The sequence below is a fragment of the Meriones unguiculatus genome, chromosome 19, assembly GCF_030254825.1.
Source record: "Meriones unguiculatus strain TT.TT164.6M chromosome 19, Bangor_MerUng_6.1, whole genome shotgun sequence".
Taxonomy (NCBI): Eukaryota; Metazoa; Chordata; class Mammalia; order Rodentia; family Muridae; genus Meriones; species Meriones unguiculatus.
The window spans coordinates 61,552,178-61,579,225 of NC_083366.1; the positions used below are offsets into that span (position 1 = coordinate 61,552,178).

The 27,048-nt window shown below is 45.2% G+C and overlaps 1 protein-coding gene across 2 annotated transcripts in view; it reads left to right on the forward strand.

Annotated features, from left to right (window-relative positions):
• Cap2 (cyclase associated actin cytoskeleton regulatory protein 2) overlaps positions 1–27,048 on the forward strand; it is a 137,152-nt gene that overhangs the window by 35,678 nt on the left and 74,426 nt on the right. The window contains exons 1-2 of one of the 2 annotated variants that reach the window (XM_060373113.1): positions 1,079–1,234; positions 18,537–18,614. In XM_060373113.1, the coding sequence (XP_060229096.1) occupies positions 1,154–1,234; positions 18,537–18,614 (159 nt within the window). In that variant the 5' untranslated portion in view covers positions 1,079–1,153. Of the gene's footprint in view, positions 1–1,078; positions 1,235–18,536; positions 18,615–27,048 lie in introns of those variants that run through there. The other variant, XM_021642820.2, reaches the window with a different exon arrangement.

The following is a 27,048-nucleotide window of genomic DNA, read 5'->3' on the forward strand; positions in this document are numbered from 1 at the left end:
TTTAAGCCATAAATTAGCAATGACATTTTTTTTAAAGTTAGATTTTTGTATATCTGTAGAGGCTTACACACACACACATGTACACACACGCATACCGTCAGTTTTCAAAAGGACAGCTATGGGGCAAGAACGAACCCTGGAGCCTGGAGGCATACGTTAAAAAATTAACATTTTAGCTGGGATTTCCCTGTGTGTTTCCAATAATCAAATCTCCCTGGTTTCATGAGACCATGGCTGCATGTATTTCTATGAGCATAAACATCCGGCAGAGAGCTGAAAATCCAGCAGATCGTCTAACACATCCAAATGCAGATGCCCTATGCTTGTCAGCCAGATGCTTCCCTTCCACCAAAATTCAACTCAGGAGTCACTTGCCCCGAGCCCTAATGGAAGCCATGGACGGTGTGCCAGGCCACGGACAGGGCTGCCCTGTCCGTGCTGTGCAGATGGCACTGCCCCAAGCCTGTTTGCTAAGTACAGGAATTGGAAGATGCTGAAGATTTTTACAGAAACCCAATAGGGTGGTTCGAAGTGTCCTAAATTTAGTAACTGGAAACTTGATTTGTCTGGTTTTCTTAAGTCTCTTTCTGATAAGAGATTTTAATTTTTACAGATGCAGCTATGATGGGCTATTAAAAGGAAGGGCCTGATTTTCCAAACAGCACTTGTGTATGACAGAATGCTAGGAAAGAAGCCCTCCCACGGTGCTTTTGGTTAAAGGACAGTAACTGAGTGAAAAATGGTCACTTGTCATGAATGCTGATAGCCAGGGGGTTATTCATTTAATTAGAGAAAGGCGAAGAAATGGGGGTTGGGAGAGGGAGTTCTGGGGGCAGTTCTGTTGGGGGAGGCGGCTCAATCAGGATATACAATGAATAAATTGTAAAAAATAAAAAAAAAAAAAAAGAAAGACTTAACTGCTGATAGAAAAGTCTGTAGGCTTTCAGCTGAATGGGAGCCTGGACTCTTTTGAGCTTTCTCTACCAGACTGGACTCTTCCTTCTCTCTGTGAGTGGAGAGTTACCGCTTTTGATGCCTGGCAACCGTTGTAAGGGAAATCTTGGAACTTACAAGTGGGACAAAAAGGACAAGGAGAGAGATTTTGTGCAGATAGCAGAGTGGGATTAAAAGAAGTTCAGGCAGGAGGTGATCCATGCGCAGAGAGATTTGCCTCATTAAAAATAAAGTCTCGAAGGACAGTCACTGGGCTGCTGACAGCGAGCATCGTTTGGAGGTAGGATTAACAAAAACTTTTGCTTTCTAAATAATATCCATGTCTGTACATTTTAGAGCAAACATTTGGGACTGCTACCGGAAGAGGAGGAAAAGAATGTTAGTTGTAAAACTGGATTCTGGAATCCGTGTATCGCTTGAGAGGGAGTTTACTAACACCAACAGCAATACAAAGTAAAGAGAAACTGTATGTGGGAACATCCCTCATGCAGCACATACGCCTGAGCTGCACACCACCCTGGGCCTGGCTATCTGTGGGATTGGGCAGCCTGTCTCTATGGCAAGGCACTTTTTTTTTCCTTTGCCTTTTTCATTTTTTCTTTCTCTCTTTTTTAAAAAAGATAACTCTACTTTTTCCTCTTATTCAACTTTTTTTTTGATTAGTTATTTTTGTTTCACGTGCACTGGTGTTTTGCCTGAATAGGTCTGTGTGATGGTGTAGGGCCCCCTAGATGGCTGTAAGCTGCCATGTGGGTGCTGGGAACTGAACCCCGGGTTCTCTGGAAGAGCAGCCGCTGGTGCCCCTCAACACCGAGCCATCTCTTCAGCCCCACAAGGAACTTTTCACAGTCAAGTGTTTCCGGTAAGAGCTGAGGTTTGGTGCTGGTGGACCTGGTTGGTGAGTGAGCAATACGGGATGCCTCGCTAAGTGCTCTCAGCACCAGAGATCCACTTTATCCCTCTGTCTTGCATTTGCTCTTCTTCTGTTGGAGAGTCGGATGACTGACTGTAAAGGGATCCAGCCCTTGCTGAGGCCTGCTGTGCGTCTGGACACGGTGCATTGCTGTTAACAAGCATTATTTAACTTGATCTTTGGGAGGAAGGGTCTCCTAAGGAAGGTAGCTTTTGTGATAACACAACTGAGGCTCAGGATGTTGGGAAACCCGCGGTTTCTGCCGTGCAGCTCAGGCCTGTGTGGATTTGAAGTTCGTGGTTTCCCATCAACGTCACCCTGCTCTCTCCTAAGTCAATCTGTCATAATAAAGGACCTTCCCCCTTCTCTGCAAGCAACCACAGCCTTAATCCTTCACAACTTACTTGCTACTTAGGGACATGCATGAAATGCTGGGTAAGAATATGGTTTAAGGAGGGCTAGGGAAATGGTTCAGTTGGTAAAATGCACGTCTTGCCAGCAAGAGTCTGATCCCCACCACACTTGTAAAAGCTTGAGTGTAGTGACAGGCTCGTGTAATCCTAGAGCAGGGGAAGTGGAGGCAGGCAGGTCCCTGGGGCTTGCTGGCCGGCCAGCATAGTCTAATCAGAGTCCTGGGTTGCGGTAAGAGATTTGTCTCAAAAGGCAAGCTGGACAGAGCCTGAGAAATGACACCTGAGGATGGCCTCTGGTGTGCACACACAGAAAGAGACAGAGAATATGGTTTAAATAACACCAAGTGAAAGGATAATGCTTAGAGCCATAGTACATTCTAGAATGAGTGTTTAATCGCCTCTGACTTTTCTTTGCGGTTTTTAAGCAACCAAGCATCCTTCACTTGTACGGCTCTAAAAGCCATCGACCATGAAACCATTGATAGCTTCCCAAGTCAAAAGGATTGGTCTAAAGATGTTGGTAACATATTTTGATTCCTTAAGTATTAGGAAAACAAGTGAGAGAATTTGGAGAGGGGCCAAACTACCCAACAATTGGGTCTGAAAGTGAAGTTAATTTGGGAGCACGGTTCTGTTTAGAAAACAGACTGGTAACAATATTCCTGCCTGTCAGAAAAGCAAGCAGGCTGAAACACACAATGGTGTTTTCTTCCCTTTGCTGTCCCCGGGTCCTGAGAGACACTCACTGATTTTAACTCTTTCTTTACTGGTGTCTGTTGCAGTTGCAGACTTTACTGTATATAATGTTTTCATACTCTGCTTATTTCGCATAGGCCATATGTTCCGGACCTCTTTCTATGTCAGCACATAAAAATCTGCCTATACTATCATTTGTTATGACTGCATAATATTTTGTTGCATGGTTACACCACAAGTGATTTGAACAGACACAGTTGGGAATAGGCACATGAATGTGTATAAAAAAAATGCAGGTTGAGACCTATAAACCAGGCCTACAATGTGACCTGAGGGAAAGGGGCCCTCTTAAATTACACACCCCCAGTCCCTTGCCAGCTTCCCTGTGGCCCTCTGCATCTGTAACATTTGACCAAATTGCAGTGGGTACCCTTTCACAAAGATTACTTTATAGTTGTACCCCTCTCCCCTCCAGGGTGACTCCTGTCACTGGAAATAATAAGCCAATGTCAAGGACCACGGTTGCTGGAGTCTCCCTGCCTCCACTCCTTGTCGTTTTAACCCATGCTCTCACATGACTTAAATGCACTAGGCTGTTTGGTGATAATGAAATAAAAGTTTTATGGAAACAGTGCGTGATTTGAATGCAAACTAATATATCATGATGCTGGATGTTTAAAAACATGTTGCCAAATTCTCCTGAGTATTCAGGAAAATTAAAAACAAAGAGTGTAAATCACTCCTCTTTGCAAAAGAAAAGCCATTTATCAGAGCTACCTTTGATCTGTTCCATGTACCAAGAAGTTTGTTTAAATTGCCCCTTTGGGGTTGGAGAAGATGCATTTGGAGTGGTGTTGCCAGGATGTTGAGGTCACCCTAGCTGAGACCAGAAGTCCAGCTGAGATACGTAAGAGAAGATTCCAGAGATGAGTACAGAAAAGGGCAGCACACGAGAGCCGTTCCTTGGTGTCAGAACCATTCGCTGGGCTGATATAAATACTCCTGTGAGCTGGAAGTTGCCAAGGCAACAGTCCCATTAATAAAGAATAACCCTCATTTATTATCAGTGCCTGAAGGACTTTTTTTTCTCAATAACATGTCCCTAGTAGTCTAACACTGACACTCTTGCTCTACCTACTCAGCTTTCCTTTCTCGACAGCAAAACTACTTAGCCCTGCTCAGTAGGTGTGCCTTAGCTTCTCCCCTCCTCCCCCCCCCCCCCGGGAACAGAACAGGAGGAAAGAAACTCAGCTCCCTGTAAAGGCAGTAAAGATATTAATTTATAACAATTACCTAATAGAAAGTAATTGCCTTTTTGATATATGGTTTGGCACAGGCAGAGCCTGCAAGTGACTGTGACTCAGTTGTATTTGAGCAGGCCGGGACTTTAAATTAACTCAGCTTTATGATTTAATGGCTCCTAGCCAAAATATTTTTTTTTTTAAGTAAGTGGAGTGTGACATTAGCACTTCAACTCCCCAGTCACGCTGCAAATTTCAGCTCCGTTTTCTCAGGCATGCACGGGATAGTTCAGAAAGGCAGCCATGCTGAGATGCAGGCCTTGGGGAAGCTCTGTTGTTCTGAAGAGTTAGAAAATTATTTAGACCCCAGGCGGTTGTGGCACATGCCTTTAATTCCAGCACTCGGGAGGCAGAGGCAGGCAGATCTCTGAGTTCGAGGCCAGCCTGGTCTACAGAATGAGTTCCAGGACAACCAGGACTTGAATGGAGGAACCCTGTCTTGAAAAACTGAAAGGAAGAAACAAAGAAAGAAAAAAGAGAATTATTTAGAAAGATGATGGTTAGCGATGACTGGGTACCACACTCGATGCTTCCTGGTAGCAGTGGGGTGTGGGCAGAAGGAACTCTTTTACCCAGAAAGAATATTGTGTTCATAACTGATTCACTCATGTGACAAAACCTGACAAAAGCAACTTAAGAAAGGGTTTATTTTGACTCACAGTTTGAGGGGATACAGTCAATCATGGTGGCCACATTGCATTCCCAGTCAGAAAGCGGAGAAGGAAACAGGTAAAAGATAGTGTTTGATTTGCTTTCTCTTGGTTTATTTTTGTCTGTTTCTGTATTCTTCTTGTGGTGTTGGGGATTAAATACAGAACTTGTACATACTGGAAAGTGCTTTGTCACTGAACTACATCCCCATGCTTTCTCCTTTCCATGAACCCAAGACCCCAGCCTAAGGAATGGTGCCATCCATATTCTAAATGGGCCTTTCTTGCTCAGTTAAAACTCTCTAGAAACACCTTTGCAGGCACACCCCATGTGATTCCAAATCTAGTCAGTTACAATGAAGGTAAACCATTGCAAATGCATTAGAAGAGCTTACCTTTCACCCACCTTTGATTATAGCAACAGCTCTTTCCTGTCCAGACTGGATGCTTGCTGTGTGCTTATGCAGCAAACATTTTATTGCTTATTACTCACATACATGGTTGGTTGGTTTTTTTGTTTGTTTTTGTTTTTGTTTTTGCATCTCGTTTTGTTAGTCTCAAAGATGGCAGGAGCAAGACCACTGACCTATATCATCAAGGTTTTTTGTTTTGTTTTGTTTTGCTTTGCTTTGGTTTAGTTGTATTTCTTTCTTTTTTTATTTTTTTATTTTTTTACTATTAATTACACTTTATTCATTTTGTATCCCCCCACAAGCCCCTCCCTCCTCCCCTCCCAATCCCCTCCTCCCTTTCCCTTCTTCACGCATGCCCCTCCCCAAGTCCACTGATAGGGGAGGTCCTCTTCTCCTTCCTTCTGATCTTAGTCTATCAAATCTCATTAGGAGTGGCTGCATTGTCATCTTCTGTGGCCTGGTAAGGCTGCTCCCCCCTCAGGGGGAAGTGATCAAAGAGCAGGCCAATCAGATTATGTCAGAGGCAGTCCCTCTTCCCATTACTATGTAACCCACTTGGACACTGAACTGTCCATGTGCTACATCTGTGCAGGGGTTCTAGGTTATCTCCATGAATAGTCCTTGGTTGGAGTATGAGTCTCTGGGAAGTTCCCTGTGTTCAAATTTTCTGGTTCTGTTGCTCTCCTTGTGGGGTTCCCATCCTCTCCAGCTCTTACTATTTCCCACTTCTTACATAAGATTCCATGCACTCTGCCCAACAGTTGGCCATAAGTCTCAGTGTCTGCTTTCATAGTCTGCAGGGCAGAGCCTTTCAGAGGCCCTCTGTGGCAGGTTCCTAGGTTGTTTCCTGTTTTCTTCTTCTTCTGATGTTCAACCTCTTTGCCTTTCAGGATCATCAAGGTTATTTAAGGGGTAGGAGGTTTCCAAATGGGGGATTTTGCAGGCAAAATAGACAGGGTTGCAGGAACAGAACATAAACATACCAAGTTAGTCACAACAACCATGAAACAAAGACATGACTGCAAGGTGGTTATAACAACAGGTAGTCATAACAAGGTACCCATACAGCCTTTTTTTTTTTTTTAAGGTAGGGTTGTCAGATGGTTATTAAGTCTTTGAAACAAAGACTTGGTTGCCATTCCTGGAACAGGCAATAAGAACCATTTGTAGTTTACGTTACAGATAGGGCATAGCCCAATCTCTGAAAAACAGAGGTTTATGAAGAGAGAAGAACCTAATTTGTCTTTACTATGAGATGGCTTTTGAGCCTAAGATGGAGGCAGGTTGGTTCTTCAATTTCTCCTGGTTTAGACCTGACCTGGTTTTTAGAAACATAGCAGGTATTTAAAGAAAAAATACATACATATATATATATATTACATATAATATATATGTAAATATATATATAATCACTTTTATATGTATGAGTGCTTTTAATGCCTGTACTATCAGTACACCACATGCATGCAGTGCCCACAGAGGCTAGAAGAGGGCACGAGATTCCCTGGAACTGGAGGTACAGACATTTGTGAGTCATCATGTAGGTGCTGGAAATTGAATCCCGGTCCTCTGAAAGAAAGCCAGTGCTCTTGACTGATGAGCCATCTCTCCAGCCCCTCAAAGAACTTTTGTTTTGGTTGGGGGGGGTTGTTTGTTTGTTCATTTGGGGTGTTTTGTTTTGTTTTGAGACAGGGTCTCTCTATGCGGTCCTGACTGTCCCAGAAATCATTATTGCAGACCAGGCTGGCCTCAAACTCACATTGTTCCACCTGCTTCTGACTCCTGTCTGCTGGGATTAAAGGTGTACACCACAACGCCTAGCCACAGAGAACATTTTTAATTATGGAATTAGACAATAAGTCTATCATATTCAGTTACATCTTTTCCCAGTAACTTTTTCAACAATCTGATATGGGAAAACATGACAACTAATACAGGAAGAAAAGAAACCATTTATAATCAATCCGAGCACCTAATGATAGTTTGCATGAGTAATGTCATGGGTTATTGGTTTCATATGGATGTTTTTCAAAATCTTAAAAAGAAAAAACAAAAAACATTCGTTTTTCTGGACGTGGTGATGTATGCCTTTAATCCCAACATCTGAGGTACAAACAGGCACATCTCTATGAATTTGAGGCCACCCTGGTCTACATAGTGAGTCTGAGGCCAGCCAGGATTACATGGTAAGCCCTTCTCTCAAAACTAACCAAACAAAACGCTCATTGCATAATCAATTAAGAGGGTAAAAGCCAATATGGCTCTTGCAGAGATTTGAGCTTGTACCCCTGCACCCATGCCAGGAGGCTCACAATGCCTCAAGCTACAGGAGATCCCACACCTGCTTCTGCCCTCCATAGCTACCTTCACTCATGCACACATACCCACACACAGACATGCACACACACACACACACACACACACACACACACACACACGTATACACATAATTTAAAACACAATAAATAGATCATTTTTAAATGACAGAACCAGGCTATCGTCTCTTCTGACCATGCAGGGACAAATGGCACATGCCAAGCACAAGGCCCAAGCATCAGGTTATGAGTTGAAGATGCTGGTAGAAGTGATCAGGCCTCTCACTACGGAAATTTCAGCCACCCGAACCTGATCTGATGTCTTAAGTCTTAGCTTCTGACTTTTCCCTAAGCACAACTTTCAGCAGTGGCAGATATGTAGGTTCCACTGTGGGTGGTGACGCTGGCTTCCTTGAGCCTTCTCCTGCTAGCGGTGGGACAAGAGAGATGACTTATCAAGCGAACTAGGCAAGAGTCCATGAGAACTAAAAGTCACAACGATGAGACATTCTGTTTTCTTTCTTTCTTTCTCTCTTTCTCTCTTTCTCTCTCTTTCTCTCTTTCTTTCTTTCTTTCTTTTTTCTTTTGTAGAGGGGTTCTTAGGGGAGTTGCCTTAACCTCCTCCCACTCTCTGCAAGCCCCTCCAACCGCCTCCAGATAAGCATGACAAATACAGGCAAAGAGAATCAAAACCTTCTGTCGTAAAGGCAAGCACATCGCTTGAGGACGGGGCTGTTTTCAACAACCCACGTGGGAAACCGCGCTTATCACTGTGGCTAAATGAACCTCCCACGTCGCAGGCACACCCTCCCCCCCCCACCCGCATAGGCGCAGTGCCACGTTTGTCACATTCCCCACCTTGCTCACAGTAAACCCCCCCCCCCGCCACCGTCCCCCTTCCACACATCACGAGGAGATGTTCTGTTGCTGAGAAGATAAAACGAGGATGGATACTACTTCATAGCGTTATCTGAAAACAAAATCGAGCAAGCTCCGTCTGTCTAGTTTTTAAAAAGAAGAGGGGTGTGTGGCTCAAATTGGTATGCATCCCAGCCTGTCTACAATCCCAGCCATTAGGAGGTGGAAGCAAGAGGCTCAGGCGGCCAACACCATCCTCCACTGATGAGTTAGAAACCATCCTGGGCTACGTGAGGCCCTTTTACCGCCCCACCCCCCAAATTAAGGAGGAGGAGGAGGAAGAGGCAGACACTTTAATTCTCAGTCACAGTAGTTGGAAGGATAGAGAGGCCGGCTAGTTTTTCCATCAACTTCTTGTAAGTCAGCACCATTGGCTGAATAGTTTACCCTCAATTCACATCCTGCCCACGCCAACCCATTCCTGTGTCCATCTGCCCACCAGGTAGTTCTTAAGTAACTGTTGAGTGTCTAGTGATAAGTGGGATAGAGCTGGAAATTAAAAGAGGGTAGTGAGACTCTGGTTGAAGGTTGAGGGAAGCAGCCAGGACAGCACCGTCGGGGGATGTGAAGTACTCTGGGCATCCTGAAGAATGTCTCTATTCGAGGGCCAGACAGGACATGCTTCTTAACTTACCATTATTCATACTGTCAGCATCAGTATCAAAGACAATGGTGGAGTCGATTTTCTGGCCGGATTTTGAGGATCGGCGTGATCTCCCCCTATTGCTCTTTGAGCCTTCACCGTTAAATTTGCTTCCAGGTGGAAGTTTCTATGAACTAGTCTAAACCACATTAGGATGAGTTTCTGTCAAGCAGAAAGTAACTGTGGATCATCTGCCACATGGCAGTCCTCATGTCTCACTGAAGAAGACAGGGGTGGGGGAAAGAATGAATTCTTGGCTCTTTGGGGACTTCTGAGGAAGCAGTGCAGGAGTGTCCACACGAAGCTACTAGTACCAAAGATTTGACTCTGATCTGACACTTGCCAGCAGCATTAGGAGCTGCCCTAGGCTCCCTAGGTCTTGGGGTTTTTTTCTCTAAGAAATGAAAAAGTTGTAAAAGGCAGGTTTAGAGCGTATGAGCGTATTTCTTATCCCAAACTCTCTGTAAAAAGATTCTTTGGACTATGACAGAGAGTATTTGACAGGAGTTATGGCCCTAGTATGGATGAACTTGTGACAATGCAAGGCTTTGGAGGCCAGAAAACATTCTGGGCTCTATCCAAACTCTTTAAAAGAAACAAGAACCTTTGGTCTTTGGTATATTATAGGTTTTGATTTTTCAAAAACCTTTATTTAGGATTCTACCTAAACGCCTCTACCTCCCTTCCAACCCACCAACCTTAGGTGGGAGAGAAAGGTTAATAGGGACGGGGACTGTGGGCCTCTTTAGATGAGATTCTGCTCTTTGTCGTTGTGGTGTCAAACAACTGACAACAGCAGCAACCAGCAAGGAGCAGCAGCACAATCCAGCAAAAGTGGCCTACTCAAACCGATCTCTGAGAATTTCTCTTTAAAAGCGCCTCAGAGCACAGCATAGTGATGGGAAGCAAAGCATGGCGATACAAAGGGACCTTGCACTGTCTGTGGGCTCCTTTTTATACCTTCTCAGGGCTGTCCCAGGATGTTTTTCAGCTGGCAAGAACCACACCCCCAGCATGAGGCAGTTTCCATCACACACCCTCTCACGAGGCTGCTGTCAGCTGTGGACAAAGCGTTCCCATATCCCACACTTGGGATGATAACGGAAGCATATCCACACAAAACAACCAAAACTTCCAAGATTTGTGATTAGGAGAGAGCATGCAGGGTTTCCTCCTTGGCTCTTTGCTTACGCCCCCAAGCACCATTGGCTCATTTTTACCTGGGGCTCTTGTTTTTGCTTTCACTGGTCAATTATGCTCTCCCATTATGAGGCTGCCTTGCCCTCAGCACAGAAGCAAATTGGCCATGTAGTTCTCTTGCAAATACTATGAGAGGTGAGACTTCCCCCAAACTGGCTTAGCTTATATCCACTCATCCTCTTCCATGACAGAAAGTCCTGAAAAACCTTCAGTCGGTCTTGTTGGTTATTTGCAAATCCTATGTTGGCCTGACAAAATTATATCCAGGACCTGCATTGATCCCATTCATGTTTGCCAAACCTGCCCATTTTCTATACGTCAGGCCCCTCCCTTGGAAACTAGGAAGGAATCTGAAATTAGAAATTCTCACACCAGGGCTGGGAAGATGGCTCCATGGGTAACAGTGTTTCCCATGCACTCATGGGGACCTGCATTCAAAGCCACAAGACCCACGTAAAACACCAGGCATGGCTGTGTTTGTCTATAACCCCTGCATTGATAGACAGAGACAAGCAGATTCCAGAAGCTTGCTGGCAAGCCAGCCTGGTCAGATAATGAATTTTAGATTCAGTGAAAGGCCTCACCCAAGTGAATGAAGAACACATAGATAAATAAAGACACCCGAGTCTTTCTCTACCTCCTGGATACACACACACACACACACACACACACACACACACACACAAAGGGTCCCCACACTCACATGATTGGTTATACATGCATACACACAATGTACATATACACCATACCGTGCAAGTATGTCACACACACACACACACACACACCACACACACCTACTCACAAACAAACACACAAATAAAAACGTTGAAAAGGAAAAAAGAAAAAAATATTTAGCCAGGTGAGATAGTGCACACCTTTAATCCTCGTACTCAGGAGACAGAGGCAGGTGGATCTCTGTGAGTCTGAGGACAGCCTGATCTACACAGTGAGACCTTGTCTTTAAAAAGGAAGGAAGAGACGGAGGAAAGGAGTCTTGTCTCACTTTGTTGCTTATCATCTATTGACTCTGGGCAAGCATCTTCATCCTTCCTCAAGAGTTGAGTGAAATGAACCCCCTTAGATGGGCTAAGTACATGGTTCCAAAGTGGGTGCCCTCTGAGTTATTTTGCCAACTCAGCTACTGATGAGAATAAGATAGATGTGCAAGAAAAAAATAGTTCAGATACTACTTAAGCCAGCAGTTTTCCTGTGTGGTACTCTGACTGGAAGAGAATGGCTCCTGAGGCAACTTGCAGGTTTGGTTCAGGAACTCGTGAGCGAACCTGAGCACTAAGGTGAGATTAACCAACCCCCCACACTCCTCTGGACTGACTTGCATGCTCACTAGAGACAAAGATGCTTTCTTAAGTCTTTCCTGAGGTTGGTAACTTGTCAGCCTGAATTTCTTCCATCCTGGGGCTTTGTGGGCTGGAGTTCATGCTCATGACTGCAAGGCTTGCTTTAAACAAAATCGTGAAACAGGTGAAATGGGTCCTTGCCTCCCATCCAACGTTCTTCTTATTCGTCATCCATCTGTCAGACTCCTCTTTACCTCATCACTGGCTAAAACTCAAGGGACTTCCTCGGGGTAGAATAGCAGGGACTGAAGAATAAATAGCCGTGAGCTGCAGTATTTCTAATTATGCAATCAAAACATGGGCAGATGAGTTAGGGAGGCCAATGTGGATTGCACTGTCAGTGCCCTGCCCAGGACCGGATCACAAACCTTGGACCTTGTCCTTGTGAAGGAAGTCAGAGACTCCTTTCCCCTTCACTTTCTGGTCCTGGCAAACAAGCATCTTGAAATGCCTTCAGCAGAGTAGCCTGGCTGAACACTTTTCCATCTTCCAAGTCATGCCCCACCCTTTCCCTGAGTTGTGTCTGTTTCTTTGGCTATGTATATGGGACTCTGCAGCCTGGGGCTTTTCCAGAGAAATTCTGCAAAGCTCTGATGAGTACTGGGAGATCAGCTGGGCTTCCCCAGGGCGCCAGCTCTCTCCCAAGAGGATTAGATGAAAATAAGTCATGTTTAGCTGGTGTTTGCTTGCCTGTTCTCAAGGCTTGCTTTCAACTGACCAGGAATTCATTTTTCCGTACTCCTCCCTACAACCCAGGGTCTGCTAGCCTATCTTGAGAACCCAGCTGCCAAGGTGCTCGTGATTATAGAGTTCAAATAAGGTTTCCAGCTTGGCTTCACCGGAATGGCCCATACCCTCTCTGTACACATGTACTCACAGACAAATAGATACACTTGTTTCCCCTGCCCAAAGATCACAGAGCCTGTTTCCTTTAAAGGCCTGTCAAGGGCTCCCCACACCCTACACAAACATAACAGGCAGAGTCAGCAAAAACTCTTAAACTCTTGGTCGTTTGTCCCTCCCCAAAGTCCCTACATCTGGCTTTTTCTTTCACAATGTGTCTAAAGCCTGCATGAGCCAAATGCTTTCCCTTCCAGTTACCAGACTCAGCAGGTTCAGAAAAATCACCCCTAAATCGATTGCTATCTGGTGGAGGGAACTCACAGAAATTTCCAGAAGGAAGAAGCAAATGGGTCAGAACATCTCAAATTTGTAAATACATGTAGATGGGTGGAGCTCCAAATGGATGTGCATTTGAGCTTGCTAACTATGCCCAGGGTTCCAGGGAGCTGAGAGAAGGACCTCGGATCCCCAGGAAGGTGTTTTCTACATGTGTCAAAAGAAGGATCTGAAACAGAGATGCACCCCCACCTCAGCCCCTTTGTGGAATAAAGGGCCATTTGCAGGAAGGGACTAATTAATGAAATTGCCCATCTTCCTTAGTCAGAGCTGCCAGCAAAGTGCTTCATTAGCATCAGGCTCGACGTTGTTACTAGGGAAAGTAGAAAAGGCTAATGATGGTATTCATTGTGGGATGACTAAAAAAAAACAGTGTGTGTGTGTGTGTGTGTGTGTGTGTGTGTAGTTAAAGCCATCTCTGAGCTGCCATTTCAACTGTCGAAGTTGGACCATCCTGAATCACTGTTTCCATGGCAACTGGAAGTCAGTATATTGCTTGTCATAGATGGGGATGGCACCTCTGTGTTACTGTTGCCGAGAGAAGCACAGGTATTTTGTTTCTATCCGAGCCATGGAAAGTTGCATGTGGTAGTCCTTTTGAGTTATATGGTCATTAGACAACAGAAGCCTTTTTGGAGCACTGAAACATGTTTTGATGGAAAAGCAGTTCAACTCAAAGCTTCGTATTCATGAGTCATAACAGCTCCAAGGCTGGTGAAATTTTAATATTCTACTCTTTGCTGAGAGAGATCTGACGGATGGGATTTTTAAATTACTTAGTCTCAGCAATGAGATGACCAGGACAAAGAGAAGGGACAGTGGTGAACTTCAAAATGGCTTTAAGAAAATATGCTCCCATTGAACATTCACAAGTCTTGGTCTGTTATGTTAATGATTGGTCGAATTTGTGGGTTTTTAAGTAAGTGGCCTGCCAATATTGGTTTAAATTCAAATGTTTTCTTAGTGGAAGGAAATCCTTAAGGTGAGAGTAGTGGTGAAAGAAAAAAACTGAAGGTGTTTTGTAAAAATTATCAGAAGTCAAAATAGTGGCTAGAATGACAGACTCACCAGTCTGGTTAACATCTTTACCCTTCCAGCTTAGAAAAGAGCCTAGTATCGACATTGGAATGAAATTAACCTAATCTTCCCATTGCTATTCTAGCAATGTGGTTCTGAAAATGTATGGAATTGATTCCCACCTTTCATAACAAGAAGTCAGATTCGATTCAGCAGAGATAGAAACTGCCCTGAACACACAGGAAGCTAAGAGGAGCAGGTTAGAGAGGAAATTAGTAAACAAAAAGAATATTGATATTGGTATTAATTCAAGACTACATAAAACTGAATCACTCTTTTCAGGGAGGTTTCCTTCATGCAAAGTATTTTCTATTGCACAAATGAGCAGAAAACCAGAAGGAATGGGGTGGGGGAAATCTTGCAAATGGGAGAGAACTCTCAAGTAGCAAAGACAATGCATATTTAGGGGTAGGGAGTAGCTAGGAACTCTACTCTGTATTCAATTTCTCTGTGAACACAAAATTACCCTAAAAAATAAAATCCAAGGTCAGCCATGAAGATACACACCTGTCATCCCAGCCCTTGGGAAGAGAAGGTTGCTGCAAGTTTAAGGCTAGCCTGGGCTACAGTAAGTTCCAAACCACGTTGCTGCAGTATGAGACCCTCTCGATGAAAACATTCCTCTGTAATAACCAGAGTCCATAATCTAAAAGTGTCAGCCACTGAGAGATGAACAGTTTGTTTCCCAACTCTTCCCATCCAGTAAAGACTTGGCTTGGAGGAAATGAAATCGGGGTAGATCATATGAAACAGGAGGACCCCACAGTTTGCTCTGTTCTGTGGATGTGTAAGCTCGTGTCTAGGTTCTGCTCTGGAGACATTACCTAAAGCTACTCCATCCGAATGGCGTACGTCCCAAGTAGATGGGGTGAGTCTCAGTCTGCCGACCAAAGCCCAGGTCGAGCAGCACCCCAAACCCCCAACAACTGGACACCATCAACTGAACATCTCTTTCCGGTGGCTCCTTGCCATCATGTCTGCATTGTTTTCCTCATGGCTGTGACCAACTATCTGGCAAAGAAGCAATTTAAGGAAGAAGGGTTCGTTTTGGCCAGCGGCTTTTGGATGCAGCCCACTGCAATCAGGAGCCAGTCATGGCTGAGGCAGCAGGAGTAAGAGGCTGCTTGCTCACATCTCTGCAGACCAGGAAGCTGAGCTGCAGCAGGTCCAAGGCCCGCCCTGCAAAGACCCACTTTTTTTCTGGCTAATCTCAACCTCACAAAACAGCACCACCAGCTGGGCATCACTTATTCAAACACATGCTCCTGTGAGAGGTGTTTACTTCTAAGCCATAACACAGTAGGTCCTACAAGAAGAGGTAGGGATTAAAGCATTTTGCTTTGGAACTGCTGCTTAGAAAGGAAAACTCGCAAATCACCAATATGGCTGCGTGAGACTAAGGGAATCATCCATGTTTTATGAGAAAAAGTTAAGGATCAGAGTAGACCAGGAAAAATTTAAAAAATGAGCATGATCACGTGAACCAGCATGGTAGCTGTAGACAGTGTCAGAACGAAAGACAGCATGCAAAGCAGAAGGACACAGGCTTATGCTCTGTGTTGATTTCCGTTGCCGTCATGAAATACCTAACACGTCAAATTAAACAGGAGAAAGGTTTCATCTGGCGTATGGTTTTAGAAGTCTTATTTGACTTCCTTGCCCTTAGTCCCAAGACAAGATAGCTGGTGATGGCAAGAGTGCCCGGTAGAGTCAGAGCTTTAAGAGACTGAGGGGCCAGAATCCCCTTCAAGGACACCAGGAAGCTACGTGCTCCCGTTGAGCCCCGCCCCTTAAAAGCTAGGGAGTCAGTCCTTCACACACTGGCCATAGGGAGACAGTCCAGATCCAAACTCTAGCACCCTTGGAGAACATGAACTCACAGAAACAAATGTCCCGTGGCGACCTGATCAAAACATGCTCTAAGACACGGACCGGGATATCAAAAACATTGTTGAGAACTTTTAAAACCTCAATGGTGAAACCGTGAGAAGGAAATGAAAGGCACAGCTGAGGGAGTTAAAGAAATCAAGAAATAAAAGGCAATGCATGCAGAAACAGCGCGTGTGTTAGAAACAGTAGTATATGCGGTGCTGAAATTCTATCTATTGTCAACACAAAAAAACCAAAACGACTCATGTGATCCCAGTGAACTTGGATCCCAGGTCAGGAAATAATAGAGAGGATCCAGAAGCTACGGAGACACTCAAGTCTTATCCCCTGAGGACTGCTGTCAGAGTCCCAGGATACAGACGCTCACAAACAGAAGAGAAGACGTGGGGCATGCTATAGGAAAGCTTCTGGAAAAGAAAAAGGAGCAAATCTATCCTAAGAATTACAGTCTAGGAAGTTCAACATGCAAACATGGCTCAGCTAAGCTGTTACCCCCAAGGGTGAAGTATGTCCAGAGTAAGCGCGCTTCCTTCAGGGAAGAAAATCACCCAGCTCGGCTCAGACCCAAAGCAATGCTCTCAGAAAATGGGCCTGAGGGCTGGGAACAGCCCAGGTGGAGAAGGTTTCTGGTGTTTTTATAAAACTTCAGTCCTTGAAGCATCCAGCATTTAAGAAAAAAATGGTCTAAGGCTAGGGAGAAGGTGCAGCGGTAAAGTGCCTACCCTGCAAACATGAGGATCTGGGTTTGGATCTCTACAACACGGAGTTCAGGCTGCATGCAGTCCTGGCCTTGTTGAGGGCCGGGCGCAGGGTGGATGCTGAACCACAAATCCTTGCAGATGATTGGCCAGACACCTACCGGAATTGATGCACATCAGGTTCAGTGAGAGATCCTGTCTCAAAAAATAAAGGTGTAAGACCCCTACCACTGACCTTGAGCCTTCACACCCACATACATGCACACATGCACACACACACACACACACACACACACACACATCACACATTACTTGTTTTGACCTACTACAACAGTGATGTGGCTCTCCTTAAAACAGAAATAATAGGCTAAATAGATAACTAAGGTTAATTATGGGTGATATAGACATGATGTGCTTAATTAGAACTATTTAATTATGAATAGAGGCTGAGGGAAAAAAGACTATGTGTTCCAGGATATTCCCACCTGTACAAGTCCTTTCTGTTGGTGGTTGTGGGGTGAGCCCAGGTGGGAACCCCCTCTTTCCAGGTCCCAGTGGCACTGAAAACTCTTTTCCAAGTTCATCTTCATGAACACTCTCAACTACTGGCTTCTGTGGACGGCTTAAGAATGGGTCTCTTCCACTAACACGTGTGAAACAGATCTGGGGCACACTCAGAAAAGAAACCAAGGAGAGACGTGTTTGAAAATTTTAATAGTTAAACTTTTTTTTTTTTTCCTGAGGCAGCATCTCACCCTGGAACTTACGGGCTGTGTAGACCAAGCTACCCTCAAACTCACAGAGATCCACCTGTCTCTGCCCTCTAAATGCTGGGATTAAACAGTGTGCATTCCCATGCTTACCCATGAGTCAAGCCTTTTACACAGCTTGAGATAACAATTCATATATCCTAATATTCACACTTTTAGGGAGCAGGAAGGAGCTTGTGGGTCTTGATAGCGTCAGTAAGATGTGAAGCACACCAACTCTGATTGTCCGTGTGTGTGTGTGTGTGTGTGTGTGTGTGTGTGTGTGTGTGTGCGTGTCAGTCTATGTAGGGAGGGGGTCCACAAAATTATTCGAATGCATGTGGTTGGGTATTTATGTGGGTGCAGGTGCCCGTGGAAGCCAGAGTCAGTTTCAAGTATGGTTTCTCAGGAGCCATCCACCCTGTTTTTTTGAGAGGAGATTTCTCACTGGCCTGAAGCTCACCAAGGAGAGAAGGCTGGCTGGTGCGCCTCGGAGATCTGCCTGTCTGTGCCTCCCCACTCTGGGATTTCAAATGCGCACCACCATGCCCAGCTTTTATCACACCAGTTCTTCGGACTTGAATCGGGTCCTCCTGCTTGCACAGCAAGCACTTCAGCCGCTGAGCCATACTTCAGCCGCTGAGCCATCCCCCAGCCCTAACTGCAGAACATTTCCACCAACCCCAGAAGAAACCCTCTGTGGACTGTCAGCAATCCCCCCCCTCCTTTCAGCCCTGCCACCCTTTATTCTACTTTCTATCTCTATAGATCTGCCTATTCTGGACATTTCTTATAAATGAGGTCACACAGGCGTGCTCACACAGGCATGCTCTTTTGTGACTGGCTCCGGTCACTCAGCATAATGTTTTGAAGCCTTGACTATGTCATAGCCTGTGACAGCACTTTGTTTCAAAAGCTGCACAATGCACCATCTCGTGGCTAAGTAGTTTAAAAAAAAAAAAACTCCATTTATCAGGTGATAGATATTTGGTTGTTTCCACATTTTGGCTATTATGGATAATGTCAGGTTTACAAGTTTTATGTGAACATATGTTCGCATACTCCATGGTTATGCTCATTACTGAGGGGGAATAGAAGGAAGAGCGATGTGTTTGATACCTTGTTTAGAGCCCAAACATTGAAACTGTTGCCTTCTTCTCTGTTCACAGGCAGAGATGGTACACGGCGCTTTCCAGGCCCAGCGTGCTTTCCTCCTCATGGCCTCTCAGTACCAACAACCCCAGGAGGTAAGAGAGAATCCTAAGAAACAGGGCTCCCTAAGGAGCGGGCAGTGAGACAGCAAATATGAAGACGGGAGAATCTTTTCCTTCTAGAAGCATCCAGACATGTGGCAAATGCTGCCTCTAATCTAGATCACAGTATGGCATTTCTTTCATCTTTATACCCTTGGCAACAAATGTAATACAGTGAACAGTGTGTGTGTGTGTGTGTGTTACCTGCTTGAATGACAAAAGCTCCTATAACATATCTTTTTATTACTGATATATTGTGATTATGGCCAATTACATACACTGACGATGGACACTATCACTTTTAAGGTCAATTTACATATGTCATCTGCATCTTGTCTTTTTCTGTTTTTATGATGAAAAAAATGTTTGCACTAATTTTTTGTTCCGACGCTGCATTGCTTTGTTATCAGACTGATATCAATTACAAATAGCTTCTTGGTGAGGGCGCGGGGCTGAAGGCACAGGCCATCGTGGCAGGAAAGGCGTGGTGGAAGGAGCATGGGGCGGATGGCCACTTGTATCCCAGTGGGAAAGGAAGAGAAGCAAATACAGATGCTCGGTTAGCCTTCTCTTTTGTCCCCCCTTTATTCTGTCTGGGATCCCGGCCCATGGGATAGTGTCTCCTGCATTCAGAGTCCTCTCTCCTCAATTAAATCTCTCCAGCGGCACCCTCACAGACACACCCAGGGGTGTGTCACCTAGGTGATTCCAAGGAGGAACCAAGTACCGATGCCTGGGTCCCACCCCAAGGAGTTCCTGCTTAATTAGCCTGAGGAATGGCCTTGACTTTGAATATTAGGACTCCACAGGTGATTATAACTTGCAAATCTGCTATAAGGTCCCCCTTGATGGGCATGCCTCTTCCTTCTGTGTAAAAGAAGAAACTATAAAACCTGGGTAAGTCTGAACGCGTGGAAACTGTGCCATGCTCCAGTCTTCCCTTCTTGGCTTTCTCAACCCCAGCTTTGCAAAAGAGAAAAATGGAACCAGGAAATGACAGCCCGATGCCCTCTGGACTCCTACCTTAGTCTGCCTTCTTTGACTGAAGTGGGGAAAGTGGTTTCCCTTGGGTCTGAGGTGGAGGAAGAACTGGCTTTTCTCCCTGATGCTCCATTCCATGGATGTGCTAAGCCTGGAACAAAGATCTTTTCCATTGGTAAAGTGGAAAACACCCCCCCCCACACACACACACCTCACTCTATAAACATATGATGGCTAAAACTAATGAGCAAATGCATGGGGCCTGGGTTTAGCTCAGAGCATCTATTTAGTATGAGTGGAGCCCTGGGTTCCATCTCTAACACAAGAATAAGAGGAAGCAAAGGATAGGTCCATGTGAACTGGTGTGTTGGGACTTTGCCCTTCCAAGATGATCCAAAATCAAGGATACTGGCTTGGTGTTTTGGATGAAGTGTCAACAGCCTCCCCTTCTCACTCTGCTGCATTCTTGGTAAACAGGTAGATGGTTGGTAAGCAGAAAGATGATTCCAAGAGAGGTGTGCGCAGATAGGTCCCATGAGTGTTCGTTCTCAAACTCCTGGAGCAGCCAGGCCCAACAGCAGTGATAGGGAAAACAGAACGCTGGTTGTTTGTTTGTTTGTTTGTTTGTTTGTTTTGGTGCCCACCTCTCGGTCTGACCCCTCTTTCTTCTACTTCCTTTCCTCTTAACCTAAAGCACTATTCCAGAACGGCATCTGACAGAAAAGCAGACTCAGAAAGTCATCCTCAGGGCAGGGAAAACATGGAGCCAGGCATTCCCAGTATGCATGCGTTCTGCAAGAGGTACCACAGAGAGCATTACCGCCGTGAAATCGGCGCCTTCTCACAGGATCCATGGCCCCTTTGTCCCCCTGTGCTGTGATTTCCTTGTTCCAGGAGGGAGAGAATACTGCTGTAATTTCTGCTCTTGCTGATGCCCAGCAGAGCTTCTCAAAGCTTTGGTGAAAATGAGGGTTGTTAGGTTACAACTGGGCCTCATTTACAGAGTTCTCAGGTCAATAAGCCTGGACTGACCCCAAGCTCCAAAGCATCCCAAATTAACAGGGAGCCTGCTGGCCCAGGCTGAACTGCCATGTGGGGCTCAGTCACCCCTTCAAGCTCAAATTCATTTCAGGGCCTTTAGCATGTCACTTCCAGATGCCACTAATCACGCAGAGAACTTGTTGGTGAATGAGGAAATGAAGTAAAAGGAAGAGGACAGGCCTATCCCTAAAGTATGGAGGTTTTTATTGTAGGTGCATAGGAGAATACAAGCAGAGGGAAGAGCCCAGACTGAATATAGCCAGCATTGAGAGGAGAGTGGTGGAGGGGCAGCAAGAGAAAAGCCACCTACCAAGAGAGGCCGCTGGGACCAAGAGGCCAACAGCCTTGTGTAGCCAAAATGGCTGGATTATTTATGGATCAGGTTGGGGAAAGGGAAACTGAAGCCCAAATCCTAGGAGGGACAGAGTTAGGGTAGGGGACAGGATGAGATTTACTGGGAGAAGCCACAGGTCCTGAGGGATGCTGGGAGAGCTGGGAGGAACCACAGGTACTGAGGGATGCTAGGAGAGCTGGGAGGAGCCACCGGTACTGAGGGATGCTGGGAGAGCCAGCCAAGATCTGCTTTAATAAGTTAATAGGCACTTCTGTTAGCCCTTGGCTGAGAACTAACAGGGGACTATATTGTCCAGTTCATTAGGGTCGTGGGTAGGGCTGTGACAGCTCCCCAGTGGTCCAGAGCTCATGGTCTATCTCTATATTTTGAGCAGCAAGTCCTTGCTGTCAGAACTTAACCCTTCCCTGCTCCCCCCCCCCAAAAAAAAAGTAGGCTGGGAGTGAAATATTCAACTCTTAGTCTTTATTCTTAACATGCTGTTGTCGCAGTAGGCTGCATCAGGCTGCAGTAACAAACATCTCCAAAGTCTTACGGACTTAGAAGAGCAGAGGTGTGTTTCATACGCAGCCTGGGTGACGACTGTGACAAGCTGTGTATGTGTGTATGAGCACACACGAGGAAGTGCCATTCCTCGTGAGCCATCTATCTTGATTTTTTAAGATAGCGTCTCTCACTAGCTTTAGGGCTCACCAATTCAGTCAGGCTGGCTGGCCAGTGACCCTCGGGGATCCGACTGTCTCTGCCTGCCACTATCACCACACATAGCTCATTTTATTTTGTTTTTATTAATTTTTAAACACGGGTTCCAGAGTTCAAACATGGGTCCTTCTGTTTGCACAGCGAGCTCTTCACCTACTGTGCCCTCGCCCCGGGGCCAGAAATGAATTTTTCAGCTTGAGTTTGGGACATGAACAGGGAATGTATTTTAGGGCAGGAGAAGCTTTCCAGGAGGGTGTTTTGATCCTGCTAAAAAAGGCGACCATTGCACAAAGCAAAGACTGAAAACATAGCTATCTACCTTCACAGAACAACAGTTATTCTTACTGTGTACACAGTGATGATCTTCTAGCTCATCCTGTTGACTCTGATCTTTGTTACTGTTGTTTTGTTTTTAAAATCCAGCCTGACCCACTGAATCAACTGTGAATGACCCCCCTTAAAATTCAAAAGCACCTGTCTTTATCTATCCATGACATAAAACTCACTGCAGGGCACTTATAAAGCACCTCACCCTTTTATGTGTTTGTTTGTTTCCTGTTGTAAGTATGGATTAATATTTACTATTGATATATCTTCTGGCAAAGCTTGCTGTTAATCCTAAACAGCTATATAACCAAATCACCACACAGAGACTGGGTTTATTTAATTAACCTAGAACACAATGCTGGGTAATAATTACTCCCTCTTAAACCTCCAAGCCCTCATAGTTTTCTAACATTTAGATTTTACACATTATACTTGCTTTTGTGAAATCTTAGGTCTGGTTCATGCTCCACATTCCAAGATCTGTTCTCCAGCCCTGCTCTCCCAACTCTACCCACCCCCTTTTGCCTCCCACTCTTTTCCTGTCCTCTGGCTCCTCCCCTCTCCCGCCTACTCCTTCTCTATTGCTCAACCTTGTGGCTGGTTGTTTTATTTTGGATGTTTACACAAAGTTGAGACAGGTGATGCTTAGAATAAGTATCACAATGCAATATCCGGATTGAAACCAGAGAGTGGGGTGGGGGGAGAAATCAGCAAGGGTAAGGTGTATACATTTCAAAAGAACATTATGCCAACAGTTTCCCTTGTTATAATTTGTAAAACAAATCTTTGAACAACAAACAAACAAACAAAAAAATGGTCTGGCCTGTACAGTGTCATAATCTAGAAATTTGGGAAAGTTCATGAAAAAGTATCCTTTCAAACTGATGAAAGGGACTTTTGCAGGAAAAATCTTCAAGAAGCCCCCACCTTGGAACACTGAACTCTTCACTCACTTTTATAGCAGGTGGATATGCCTGGGGAAATGACGTTATTTCTGTAATTTTTTTTTTTTTTTTCACAAACCTGAGTGGGCAGGCTGCAGGACCCAGACACAGCTCTGATCGCTTGCCTGCTGTGTTATTTTGCCTTCTGATACTATAATGAAACCCCCGCAAAAGGAGCTTTTTAAAGAGACAAGGTTTCTTTAGCTCACAGGTGTGGAAGCTGGAATCACAAACAGTATAGCACTGCTAATGGCACATTATGGCACATGACATCATGGTGACAGCATGCTTGAAAGGGAAGTAACAATGTTAGTCAATGTGCCAGAGACCAAGAGAAGCCCTGCTTTCTCCTTTACACACTGTGACTGTGTGTGCATATGTGTGTGCACACACATGCACATTCATGTATGTGTACATTTAGAGGCCAGAGGTCAATCTTGGGTGCTGTCCACATTTTGGTTTTTCATTTGTCTGTTTTATGAGACAGGGCCTGACTGGCCTAGAACTCACCAAGTAGGCTAGCCTGGCTGGGCAATGAGTCCCAAGGGTCCGCCTGTGTCTAACTCCCCAGTGCTGGGAGGAAAAGTACCACTGGCTTCTTCTTCCAAGGGAATAAAATTCAGATCCCCATGCAAGTGCTTTTCCAGCCCTGTAGACAATCCATTAAGAATTAAGGGGGGATCCCCTGAGAACTGCCTACTCCCCCTCTGATTGCAGCTTCCCCGGGGGAGTCAATTAGTTCTCACTACCTCTCACCTCTTCTGGGTTCCCATGACTCTTACACTGAGTGTGAAACTCCCGGCAGGTGAACTCTTGAAGCCACACTCAAACCTTACTCAAACCATACCACCACCCACAGTCCTTTATACACACACTGGACATAAGATACACTGCACAAACATTTATAGTTTTGTGTCAAAACCAAACTGTAGCAAATAGTTAAACTGGAAGGAGCAATGTGTTGCTTGGGGCCTTGCAACATCTCTTTTCACCTGGAGTAGATAAGAAATGTGATGTTTAATGACCAGGAGCATGAGCGACCACAAAGTCTCAGCCCGCACTAACAATGCAGCCTTTAGTTGACCATTGCGCTGGTGCCCTAAGAGGACTAGAAGGCTGCCGCCCCCTGAAGATGATACCGTTCAATGACTCCTGCAGCCAGGGAAGAGAAGCTGTCTCCCACCCAGGCCCCACCGCCCAGCCTTGATTAATCTGCAGGAGTGGATGGAAAGGACTCGAATGCAGAGCCCACAGCCGCTGTGTGAGAGTGCCTTACACCCACTGTTCTGCATGCTTTCCACATTTCTCCCAGCAGTTCTTGTATTCATGGGCTGTGAACGCCTGCTAATAATGCTGTGTGTGGGGGAAGGGGTGGATATTGATGTGCATGGATAAACAGGAGGGAAACTAAAATGTCCAGCTTCACAAAGGTTGATCCATGCTCATGGAATGCCCAGCATCTCTGTAGGGAATGCCCAGCATCTCTGTAGGGAATGCCCAGCATCTCTGTAGGGAATGCCCAGCATCTCTGTAGGGAATACTGTATCATGCACTTGACTCACAAAATGAAGAGATGTTTACTCTGAACCATGATTTGGGAGCTTCTTGTCCAAGATCGGATGGCCTCATTTGTCTAGGCCTGAAACGAGGATAGTGAGTGGGAGTATGTACTGAGCAAGCCCCCCATATCCTGAAACCAGGAAAGCTGAGAGAAAGGGAGTCCCTCTAAGACCCTCTCATTAAGCCCCAACACCCAAACATCTATGGCACTTCCCAATATTGCCATGCTGGGGACCAAGCTTTTCATGAGGACCAAACAGTAGTTCTACCTTTTAGATTTTACTCTACCAAGAAGGTTCCCCCAGGCCAGGAATGGCAGGCATGCCTTTAATCCCAGTACTCAGGAGGCAGAGGCCAGTGGATCTCTGTGAGTTTGAGGCCAGCCTGATGTACATAGGGAGTTCCAGGCCAGCCAAGGTCTACAGAGTGAGGCTCTGTCAAAGAAAGAGGGCTGGGGAAGAGGGAAGAAGCGGAGGAGAGTCCTTCTTCTACCTCTTCTCTTTTTGTCTCTCTGAACTTGAACTCGTCACCAAAGCTGAGGATTGAAGCAGGGCTTCACATGTTAGGCAAGCACTCTAGCCCTGAGCTGCATCCTCGTTCACTGGCCTCTCACTGTAAGATGGAATGGCACCTTCCTCTGCAGACAGCAGGAGTTCAGGGTTGAGTCTTCCTTCCATTGCATACACAGACTGAAAAATGAGAACAGAGAGGAGGGTCAGAGCGTCCTGCTGGTTCCACCTCATCAATGTGCACCCTTCAGCGCCGCCTCTGCTCAGCGCGCCTTTCATAAAGATTTGCCAATGCCTGGAGCACTCTTCAAATTTGTTAATATTCGCCAGTTTTAAACCAAGCAAGAAAGCCTTGCAGGCAGTAGCCTCAGGACTTCAGTTAATTATCTGGGTTCATGAGCGATACAGACTTCCAAAAAAATGTAAATATGCCTGGGTTTTAAAAAAGATCTTAATCACAAACAAGAAATGTATGCAGAGGTAGATGTGTTTGCCTTCATTGAAGCATCATAATATATCTCAATGTCTACATGTGTTGAAATGTATTTTATCTCATAATGAGGTATAATTTTTATGCTCTTATCTTTCAATGAAGGAAATGAATGTGTGTGTATGAGTGTTTATACTTGGGTGTGTATTCTCTTGATACAGTTTCATATAGGCCAAACTAATTCTGAATTAGCTAGGTAGTCAGAATTTGCTTTGAACTCTTAATTCTCCTGCCTGCACATTCTAGGGCTGAGTGTCCCAAATGGTACCCAAATCGTTATCTGTAAGAGTATTCAAGAGCAGAGCCTTTGGGCATGGCCCACCCTGACTTGAATCTGAGGTCTCGTACACATTAGCTCCACTCAAGAATAACAAACTGTCCTGTAAAAGACTTTAAGAGTCTTCTGTCTCTTTCTAAGTAGCTACTGGAGAATTGACCAGGCTAAATCCACCAGATGTTTCCACTGTGGCACTAAACCAACTTGTCAAGTAGCCCACCTCGGGTATGGCAAACTAAAGCTTCTAAGTAATTTTTCTCCTCATCTTTGAAATATAAATAATAACCCCTACAGTGATGAGGATTAGATGAGAAAAAGCATGATTAGTCTGTATTGTCCAATACGTCCCCAAATCTCAAAAGCTCACTGGAGGAGAGGAGATGTTCCTTCTCCAGAGAAGGTCTTCTCTGGCATGTGTCATGGTTCATCCTTTGGTCATTCAGGGAGTAGGCGTCTTCTCCCCATTGTTAGATCCTCAACACTGAGTTAGGAAAGACAATCAGGATTATTTCCAAGAGCATTTTAATGGGCGGGGCCTGGAAGCAGCCTACATCACCTTCATTTAGTCTCATGGCCATTTGCAGAGCAAAGAAAGCGAGAATGTGACCCATTCCTGTGCACAGAAGAAAGAATTGACAGCTTTGCAGCATCTAAGACTACCAGAGTCGGTCACTTGACATGACTGCAGAGAAGTCTCTCTCAGAACATGCGTATTGTTTCTTCCAGACTCACATGAGTTTTCTAGGCAAAAACTCCATTTCCCCAGCCATCCAGAGAAAGAAAAAAAAAAAAAAAAGCCATTGCTCTTAGTTGCTTTGCTCATGCCTGTAACAAAGCACCTAACAAAAGCAACTTAAAGACTGATTGAAGGGTTTCCTTTGGCTCCCAGTCTGGGAGTGCGCTCTGTCATGATGGAAGGACACGTCATTGGAAGCGTGAGGCAGCAGGTCACAGTCAGTCTGCAGTCAAGAAACAGGGAGATGAATGCTGGTGCTCAGATCCTTCTTCTTCAACCTGGGCCCCGTGCCATGGGACAGGGCAGCCCATGTTCAATCTGGATCTCCCCTCCTCACATACACACCCAACACTGTGTCTCCTAGGTGACTCCAAATCCAGTTGAGGGTGGAAATTAACCAACACAACTTTAAAAACCCAGTGGAGGAGTGTGTTCATTGCATTTTCATATGATCAGAGCTTGGTCTGTACAAGTAGCTTCCAGCTTCTTTCACGGGTAGCGAGTTCATC